The 10,940-nt window shown below is 39.9% G+C and overlaps 1 protein-coding gene across 1 annotated transcript; it reads right to left on the bottom strand.

The window, feature by feature from the left end:
* Positions 1-277: 277 nt before the first annotated feature.
* Positions 278-10,387, bottom strand: LOC103973199 (B2 protein). Its single transcript, XM_009387700.3, has 6 exons — positions 10,207-10,387; positions 8,986-9,603; positions 8,658-8,758; positions 2,721-2,804; positions 2,514-2,624; positions 278-625 (listed from the first exon to the last, which is right to left on the bottom strand). Exons 2-6 carry the CDS (start codon positions 9,581-9,583, stop codon positions 584-586), a joined length of 936 nt encoding a protein of 311 aa, XP_009385975.2. The 5' UTR covers positions 9,584-9,603; positions 10,207-10,387; the 3' UTR covers positions 278-583.
* Positions 10,388-10,940: the final 553 nt, after the last annotated feature.

Genomic DNA, 10,940 nt, shown 5'->3' with positions numbered 1-10,940 from the left:
ATATGTAATTGTCCATCCCACAAAGATCAGCGAAAGAAAGGCAAGGCAAAGAGGGAATGTGTGAAGCATTTGCTCCATCATCATCATGAGGAAAAAGAGGACAATAAAGCGGGAACATTACTGGATAAACACTACAATCCATATACAATAACAGATGCGAGATCTGAAGTGTAGAGAAAATGACAAACAAAAATACGATTTTTATGGGTGAGACAAGACACGAATACCTTTCAGAGAAATTGCCGACAACAGTCTCATGCTAGCCTTGAGCTATGGCTTGCCTCCCACGCAGTTTCTTCAGTTCTTTTTTTGTATTTACTAGAATAATCTACCAACAAGCATTGGGTAAATTACAGACAATTGTATCAGATGAAAAAAAACCTTTAAAAATACAAGCTTTCAATTTTGGAAAGCTCGATAAGTCTCTTGTAGAAGTGACAACAAAAACTAAGGGCCATAAAAGCTTGCGCTTCCATTAGAACCACAACATACAAAAGGTCGAGTTTACCCAAGCCTCACAAAACATGTATACGACTATTAAAATCCTCAGCCTCAAGCAGGATTTTTCTTCAGCCATATTGCATCACATGCTTTCTTTTTCACACAAATCTAGAAGCTGAAGAGTCTGACCACCACGAAAAATGAGTAGCAGAGAATCAGTACATGTGCTATGTAAATGCCTAGTGGAATGAGTATGCTACAGAATTTGCCATTAGTTCATCATGGATTTAGTGAAAGAAGAGAGAAAATAGAAAAGGAATTGAACAAGGTCTGCATGACTAAGATTGACCTAGCGCCCATAGTTGAAATCAATTAGATTGGAAGATCAGAATCGAACAAAAAGGCAATTTTGGATTCAAAAATTAATTAACATTTTGAAAATCTTTTTTTTTAAAGTATGAATAATGACTTCATTTTTTAGATACATATCATGTGAAATGTTATCATGAGGTTCTCAATTTAAATCAGTGATAATCACTTAATATCTGATAAGGTCACAGTTGTGAACTGATGACTGGGAGACAGACCTCTGCCTCTCCAGCCCTCTGTCTTTGCAACTCACTGCAGCTCTTGAAAATACCAGAACCTCTTTTTATCTTCATTTATTTGCTTTGTGACTTATTTTCAAGGTTAAAGTCAATGATAGAAAGCAAATCAAAATAATTTCTCCAGGCTAATTTCTAGACAAATCAAATTTCCAAAGGAGAAGCTAGTTAACACACTCTTGGGTACCAATAAAGAACTCAGTGCACCATAAGATTTGGGGGTAGAAGTGGAATCTAAAGCTTAAACAATTAGGCGGCAATTTAAAAATGAACTTGATTGATGATTGATAATAAAGCAACCCCAGAGAGGCAAACAAAAAATTTGATTGTATGTTCCAGGCCTTGTATTTAAGTATATGCAATGAGTTCTAGGATCTAATGGAGAACGTGGCTTCAACAAAATTAACCCTATGGTGAATCTGTCATTGGTTAACAGTTCCAAAGGAGAAGGTCAACAGCATTTGGATTAATTTTGGGATGTCAATGGAGCTTGAACAAATAACAGATAACCATGTGATAAATAGTTTATCTTATGTTTGAAAATATATACACAGAATCTATTACCACAAATTAAATATGCACAAAGAAACTATTACAACAAAATTTAAACAGCTTTCGAAGGAAAATTTTCCATCGGCTAGGTTTTATACTATTGACATAGCTTTCATGATAAAACATTTGCATCAGCAAGGTTTTATAATCTCTAATGTTCATATTTGATGACTCTAGTTACAGTGCATATGCATGTGCACATAAAAAACATGAATATACCTAACACGAAGAATAAATTCCAATTCAGTGTTTCACTGCTCTTTTTCCAAGTTCTATCAGTTTCAGTGAATCAATTAGGAAATCATCATTAAGAAAGGAAGAGTTTAAGAAGAATCAGGACATAATCTGTTTCATTTTAGGCACTGTTAGTGCCTGTTTGTGGATATTAGGCAATGTCACATGCAGTACGATAACAGGTTTATTTCCGTTGGAATGAACATGATGTTTAAATGAAAAGCAGGATTTGAACAGACCAAAGAGACAGGATCAAGCAAGATTGTATGATAGTTAGAACAAGGTTGAATTATTGCTATTGAAACTGGGAATTTAAATGTGGGAGAAAACAGTAGTGCTGGGATGAACTTAGAAAAATGAACAGCAACATGAATACCACAAATGCAAGATATTTGTGGAAATTGATGGGGTCATTTGGGTTATAAGAAGTTCGGCAGAAATATTGTCTTTTATTATTGTTAGGATGACTATGACAAAGAACATTTCATAAACATAGAACTAATAAACATAAGTATCTTGTTCATATTAGGAAAAGGTAAGAAGAATTAAAAGACTATATTGCTTCAAAATTAAGAATAAACAAAACAGCATATTATGTGCAAGCATGTAATTATTTCCGTTTTCTACTTTAACATAAAGTTTCAGCTCATGGATGGGAAGGAATTGGAACCAAGTATGTACCTCTGTGACCGAGAGTTCAAGGCGAAACTTTGGACCATCATAATGATGCAAAACTGGCCTAAATGCATCCTCCTCTAAAGGCTTGCAAAGTTTTCTTACACGGATCCTCACCTAATATTTTCACGATATAAAATATTTGGTATATTTCATGAAATACAAAAAAATATAACAATTTTGACACAAAAAAATCCAAATCGCTTTATCTACCTGTGCAGGAAACCTGGACTCGCCTTTGCACTTTTTATCTTCCCACGCTGTTGGATCAATGTTAGAACCCCCAAAGCTAGCAGCCTTATGAGAAAAAAGAAATCAAATGTATTCTCCAGAAATAATACTATTAAAAGAAATCATGCAATGAATTTTAACTGTCAGCATAAAGGTGCAGTTAATTTAATTTCCAACATATCTAAAATCTACTAGCACAGACAATTATAAAATGACAATACTAAGGAGATCAATTGGATTCATAAGTACCCTGATTTAACAAGAAATAGCCACCCAGAATTGTCATCAAAGGCAAACGTAAGCAGAATGAGACCTAAGCAACTTACTTAATACCAAGGATTTTAATTTCAATTAATATCACCCGTAACGGACGGTACGTACTAGTCCGCCAGTAGACCGATACGCAGACCGCCCTGCAATTGGGGCTATTTCCGTCCCGTTACCCCCCTAAATTGGTCGTCACCACCCGCTACTAGGTGGTTTTAGCCAAGGAAGAAGAAAGAAGAGAGAGAAGAAGAGCAGAACCTAGAGATCCGACGCCACTCTCCCTCCTCGTCTGAGGTAACGAGGCCTCGGTGTCGTCGGCGACTTTTCCTCGTCCACGCGGGGAGAAGAATCCTTGGCGATGTCGCGGGGAGAAGAAAGCGAGTGTCATCAAGGCGATGTTTCTTCTCCCCACATAGGCAGAAGAAACGAGGGGATGAGTTGCCCGCGTGGGGAGAAGGAAATGGTTTCTTCTCCCCACCTTCTCTCCATGCAAACAGAAAAGAGGCGATGTCACCCTTTTTTACAAGCTCTGAATGGTTGCACAATAAAGGGTCCAAAATGGTCCACTACAGATCAAAATCCCCACAAGTACCCAGACCGAAATCCCCACAAGTGCCTATATGACACAACCTTTGTTTGCAAGCCTAGGACGACCACCAAACCCAACTAAAATAGAGCTATTAAACCTTCGACCATTCCTCTATATGTTGTGCAGAGCATGAACAAACCAAAAGACATGGACATACATGAGCATTACATTAAACGCCTCATTTACAATTTTGTCTGTGACATTCTCCCCCACTTATTCCTCCGACGTCCTTGTCGAAGCCATTACCGACGCTGCAACTCCTCACCTTTGATGAGTCTTCAATCTTTTGCTCCAACTACAATGCGCCTCCTGGCTCCTAGCTGCTCTCTGCCGCTGTTGTTGAATAGTCGAACTTTTGATCCGCCATGCTGATTCAACTCGCCAATAACTCTGACTTTAGTGTGGGGTTGGCTAAGTTGTGTTGATCCCTGTGGATACTTCAGATTAAAGAAAAGACCATCCTTACTATGCGCCAATCTATCAAATGTCTCATGCTACTTGAACTGGGTGGATGCTTGTTAGAGCTTTAACGAGCATCGCCTCGTAAACCTTTGAAGTTTTTGGGTCCTTCCTCCATAAAATTTGTCCATCGACTCTTCTTTCACTTAGTTGTCACTTCCAAGTAGGTTCGTAACACTTCCGCTTTCGATTGACATTCTGTTGGGAAATGAAATGGATAATCTACTCTCAGTAGCACTAATGACCATTGGTGAGGATTTGACAACTATTGTCTTTCATTTGGTTTCTTCGAAGGATCTTTGAACATGTGCAGAGCCCCTCTGTTGGATAGATAAGAGAATTAGGGTACTCGGTTTCACCCATTCTCTTAAGAGTTGAGAAGGCAAGGGTTCTTAACTTCGCTCGCCTCCTCGAGGGTTGTACTCCATGCATCGAGCTGGTTACTGACCTTCGTCTACTCTTTGCTCACACTTCTGAAGTACTTGAAATGCTTGCACTCTTTGCGTTGAGTTAGTTACTGTGATTCACCTTCTCAATGTCATCGAACTTCTGGAATGTAAGTTTTCACCCCAACTTGGAGTAAGTCTATGATAGTTTTAGTCGCATTTGGGATTGTACCGTCTTCTCCATCAACCCAACCGCCTACTCCTTTGAATAGTAAAGGTACAGCACCATGTATTGCCTGCTTCATTCCTTGGTCGTGTACTCTTGCATCGACCCGAGTCTTCCACTTTTTGCTATCTTGATGAGAAGCTCGTCGACACCGGTCTTACGAAGTTCCCTGGCTTCTACCCTTCAAAGGTATAACACTCTCTACCTCCTCGGCCCCTTTCACGACCAAGTGCTCTCCCTCCATGAGAGCAAGGGACCAATGACATCACGGAAGCCTCGCCTTTGCGGTACCATGGCGTTGTCATGCCCATGGCCCTATTATCCGTCGCCTAGCATCTGCATCCCTTTCTTCGCGATCGGTAGATCTGTCTCTATAGCACTCCTCTGAGTCCACCTTTATTCTAACCGATGCTTGCTTGGTTTTTGATAGCTAAATCCATCTGGACTCATCATCGCTTCCTCACCCCTTTCGACCCCTTGCTTCAACACCTCTGTGTTCTCTAAGCAGTTCCCCTTGGTTGATGGAAAGACAGACTGCAACTCTCATGCATGGCCTCTGCCATCATGTTATGGGGTTTGCACCGATTCTGTTCTCCTTAGCTTCCTTGATAGCAACGTTCGCTTACTCGGCCTTGTCCTATGACTTGTCAGGCTCCCTTAAGCTAATATAAGCTCTAGAGCAGTCCAACTCTCCAACCGCTCAGATCATACCTCTACATGATCACATCCCTCTCATGGGACTCACTGGTACTTGCATTTGAACTTTTCCCTCGATGGTACGCAGCCCCCATATGCTGATGACCAAGGCTTTCATCCAATGCAAAATTTGATGCACACATGGAAGACCCGCCTCTGCGGTATCATAACTTTCACTCCTTGAATCCATAGCCCTTCTTGTCGTCGTGTTGTTCACCGAAGTGGAGCTCCCAGTAGCTCCCGATCATACCTCCGTATGATATAGTCTCTCACGAGATTAGATTCGTGTGTATCACATTGCCACAAACTGTTCCACCACAATCCGCTGTACCATGTCACCTCCTGGTGACATCTCCATTGCATTCTGATCCTTGTGAGATGAACTTAAATTATGATCCCTCCATGTGTGGCCTTTACCAACACATCACAATGCCTCTTCCACCTTCGACTGTGTTCGCTCCTTTGGTAATCGACCTTCGTCCACCCGCTCTTGGGTCACACCTAGACGAAGCACCGCTATAAAACAATTCGTCGCCTAGTAGCTCCCGAAGTCCACTGACTTCGCTGAAATTGGTGTACTATTGTTTGGATCCTGGGCCTCTGCCCCTACCAGCACAATCTCCGCTGCGCACTACTTCCTTCATGGCAACTTGAATGGCAGCACTATGGCATATTCTTCAAGAGTACCCGCCTCCGCGTCCTCTTGCCCCGTGCCAAGGCCTTCTGAACCCAACTTCGCTTCGCAAGTTGAGGCACCTTGATTCCTCCATCAAATGCTTCTCCGAGATAAGGTGCATGTGCCCAAAAGCTCCCTTCGTCTTTGGCACCACATAAGATGAGTTCACACCATCAGAATGAGGGACTCATGGAACGACATGATCCCGCTCTTGCCTCTGCAAAAGTTCATGTCCTTGACCTCTGTCCAAAGAAAGCTCTGTGCCTCCGCTCCATATTCCATCTTCTATACCTGCTCCATTCATGAGGCTTGAGTACTTCGCCAAGTTACACCCAAGTTGCTCCGCTCCTCGATTTGCATTGAGTTGATGATGGTCCTCACGCCCATCATTCCACAAGTTAGCCCTCCATTAAGTCCAATCTTCATATTGACTCTAAGTGTGCCTTCATTTGTGTTGCCTTTGGGTCGCTCCCCCACTTAATCTCGCAATGCATTCCCCAATGCATTATCTCAAGCGAGATCATACAATGACTCCTCGCCGCTTGCTCGGTCCGTTGAGTTTTGTAGAGTTGTTTTGAGGTACTCCTCAACATGTACGGTCTGTTGCACATGGTTCTCCCTCTTGAGAGCCAAGACTTATCCCCCCTGGATATCTGTCCCGTTGAAGCAACTTCTCTCTTTGCTTCCTTCTCTCTAAAAGTTTCGGAAACCATCATCCCTTTGGACTACTCTGCCTTGCTGAACAAATTATGTATTATTCTGCCTCCCACAAACACACTTACTATATTACGACTCCACGTCAATACAACCTCCACTGCACCCCTCAAGGCCTAGCAACATACTGAACTCATTGCACACTTCAACCTCCTACAGACGTATCCTTCTTATACTGAAGAGAAAGTTTCAATGCTTCATGGCGCCAAGTTTCGGTCGTCTTGGGATGGCCACGAACACTTCATCGTTCGCATTAAAGCCCTTGCATAAGTACCGAATTCTTCGAGTTAGCAATTCCCCTCACCTTTGTGAGATTTGCACAACTCTTTCAATCATTGAACAACTCATTCCACCTTGCATGGTCTCATCCTTTACTAAACACCTCGCTTGCCTTGAGCACTATCAAATATGATTATTAACGTTAAGTCGTAGCTCAAACTCAGCCATCCCAACCTTTGTATGCTATGCATTCTTACCAACTTGATTGTCGTCGTGGTGCCTCTTGCACGAAGGGTTAGCCACTCCTCTGAATGTCAATCTTAGATGCCCGCTCCTCTGAGCGACTCCTTTTCCCTACATCTCCATGCCCGTTTTCCCCAAAACGATCGCACGTGCAAGTTACCCTCAACGCAACCCCGCTAAGTCCTGCACAATTGCATACTAAATGTTTCTATGAATGCTTGTCCTGCTCTGATACCATCTGTCACGGACTTAACTGGTTTTGCCTAAGTCGTGCGACACCTTTGTGTGTCCGTCCGCAAAGGTCAGCCTCCCCGAAACCTCCTATGGTCCCTTAGGACCTACTAAATAGAAAATGGGTTAGAGAAAGTGCCTCACTCAGGATCCACAAGCAATCATTTCAGAAAACACTTCATAGTCAATGCAAATTACAAACAGACTTTTACAAGCTCTGAATGGGTCGCACAACAAAGGGTCCAAAATGGTCCACTACAGACCAAAATCCTCACGAGTACCCACATAACACAGCCTTTGTTTGCAAGCTTAGGATGACCACCAAACCCAACTAAAATAGGGCTATTAAGCCTTCAACCGTCCCTCTACATACTGTGCAGAGCATGAATAAACCAAAAGACACGGACATACATGAGCATTACATGAAACGCCCCATTTACAGTTTTGTCTGTGACAACGTGGGGAGAAGAAATCGAGGTTTCTTCTCCCTATGTGTCAAAAAGGGCAACAAGGCAATTGCCCCTTGTTTTTTTTACTTATATGTATATATATATATATATATATATATATATATATATATATATATATATATATATATATATACTGAGCGATATATCAAAATATACCGCTTGGTATACAGTAACGAGCCGTACCGAGTGAATCTCGAAACTCCGGTATGGTACGAAATTTCAATCCTTGCTTAATACCATTGGTAGGAATGTCAAATTTCACATATAATCATTGCCATGTGGAAGCACATTAACTATAGTGAAAATGAGGATGCTCACTTTTAAAATGAACTTGTACATCATATTCCTTGATAGAAGAAAGTTATTTGCATTTTATTATAAGAAGGCTCAAAACCTAAGCTATACAAATTATCATAACATATATGCCAATATAGAATAATAAAATCAGATAGATATCTGCTCTTTTCATTAAATACATTGACAATACAAAATAAGTAATAGCTACAATAAAATGAAAATTAGAAGAAAATGGAAAAGAAAAGAAAAGAAAAACTTCAGCTATTGGATGCATAAATAAGAAGAAAACTGTTTAAACAAAAAACAGCAATAGGAAAAAAAGAGATCTGCCTTACAATAGACTTTTTTTGACATATTACCACAGGAAAACAAGAACATGCAGAATGTCAATTATGTACCAATTATACTTAACAACCGACATGAAATTTTATGAGACGTATTCAAACCTCGAATATCCCATGAAGCTGGTGTGTAGTATAATTATATAGAAAGAGAGGTAATCCAGGAGTGATAGAACGAACTGAATCACGATACCTTGGGGGCAAGCCTGAAAATGAACATCATTAGATGCTGACACTATATTACAAATAAAAGCTAATTTAACTTGATTCAAATTTAACAACATGGTATCAATTCAAGAATATATACAAGAACAGAAGAATATGAAAGAAAAAATCATTGACCCTGGCCTAATGTAACACTTCAATACAACAGAAGGTACACATGGAAAGGGAAAAACTTGCAAACAGCAAAAGAAAGAGAAAGACAAAATACCAAACAGCTGCCGCTTCAGATCTTCCTGCATGGTGTCATTGTTGCAAACAAAGATATAACCACCAAGAACTTCATTCCTTGGTAGCATCTCAGTGGCGGGTAACGTTTTAAACCGCTTGTCAACAACAGCATTGTTGTTGTTGCTACTGTTATTACCATTGGTGTTGTTGTTGTTATTGTTATTGTTTGTGTTGTTGATGACATTGTTATTGACCTCCTTGTTGCTTGTGTTGTTGGCAAACTTACTGAATCCTGTGTTCAGTTTGAAGCTGTTAACATCATTTATATTGTCTTTCATATAAACACTGTTCATGTTGAAACCACTGTGGAGGGGGCTTTTGAATGAAGTCTCATTCATCTTGAGATCCAGATTCATCAGACTTAGATTGAGATTCTCAAATTTGTTATCCTCCTGAATCCCAAACTTGTCATAAGACTTTGCTTCAAAGGTGTTCCTTGAATAGTCCACATTGTTCATCCGATCAAAATCTGACCTTGTCATCTCAGCCAGTTTTGAGGTGATAACAGACCATTGATGGTCCTCGGACAGCTTTGATTGTCCTCTGAACTCGTTCCCCAATTGCCAGAGGTTGTCCATCTGCTCGAGTTCTTATCTATCTGTTAAGAAAAGAGAACCCTTAAAGTAATCGTCACGCCAATGATAACACACTAATTCCTAAGACAATCAAAACCAATTTTCATGAGCAAAACAATTATAGATAGAGGTTATGATTGGATTTCTCGGACAAAAAAGAAACGCATAAAACTGATTTCTCACGGTCCAAAACGTCAAGAGTCTCTCAGATAAAATCAGAAAAGAAAAATAAATCTAACTTACTACTTGATCCTGCCAATTTCAGCAAAACATTTATTCGGCATACAAAAATGAGATCTTCCTAGCAATACCAAAACCAAAATCTTTCCTTCAACAAGATGATCCAACAATACTGAACCCAAAGCACTCAATTACTTCAATAAGAACATGTTTCGATTCTATCTATCCTCAGCATCAAGATTCTATAAGAAACCGGGCAAACACAACACTAATCCAGAATAAGCCTGACCTTCTCGAGATCGGCACTTGACAAGGCAGAAGACCGACAAACCAACTCCAACATAGTAAAAATCGAAACTTTTTCGCATCCCAGATGGAGAGACCGATTTCGCCACCACATCAAAGAAAAAAAAATCCACGGCATGAAAAATCGAGATCGGACGCACCTCAAACCGACACCGGCAACGGAACCTCGGATCGGAAGGTTCGAGCTCCGATCCACGGAGAGAAATCTGAGAACCCTAGATTTTCTGTGAGGATGGATGGATAGAAAAAGGAAAGAGAAAGGAACCGAGGCCACCCTCCCCCTTCCTTTCCTCCGCCCTAAGCCACCACCGACAGGGCGATAAAACTATTAATGACGAGGTTATCCACTTATACTCGCGATAAGAAAAGGGTTGTGGATGTGGATTTCCGTCATTCGTGCCCTAAGAACGGTAGAAATTGCAAGCCCGTAATTAAGGTCCATTTTAACCCCGTAAGTTTGATAATGAATTATTTAAAATTTAAAAATTTATATATTTTTTATTTAAAACATTTTTTATATTTTTTAAAAATATTATATATAAATTTATTTTAGTTGGACGTTAGAGATGATAAATCGACTCATAATAAATTATTAATATAATGATACATATAATTTAAATTTTAAAATATTAAAGTCTATCTTAACCTTGTGATTTTAGTCATAAATCACTTAAGCCCTTAGCCTAAAATAACTCATGTATTTTAAAAAACATAGTATATAAGTCCATCATATAACCTAAAATACCTATGTGATATGTTAACTCATAATAAACTGTTAATATAATGATATATATAATTTAAGTTTAAAAAAAAAATTGAGATCGTCATTAATAGCGAGAGGGGGCATCATTGTGGCATTGAGCCACTATTGCCT

Source organism: Musa acuminata, chromosome BXJ2-9 (genome assembly GCF_036884655.1).
Source record: "Musa acuminata AAA Group cultivar baxijiao chromosome BXJ2-9, Cavendish_Baxijiao_AAA, whole genome shotgun sequence".
Lineage (NCBI taxonomy): Eukaryota > Viridiplantae > Streptophyta > Magnoliopsida > Zingiberales > Musaceae > Musa > Musa acuminata.
Note: the sequence above shows the minus strand (reverse complement) of the source record. Positions and strands in the feature narration are given on the sequence as shown.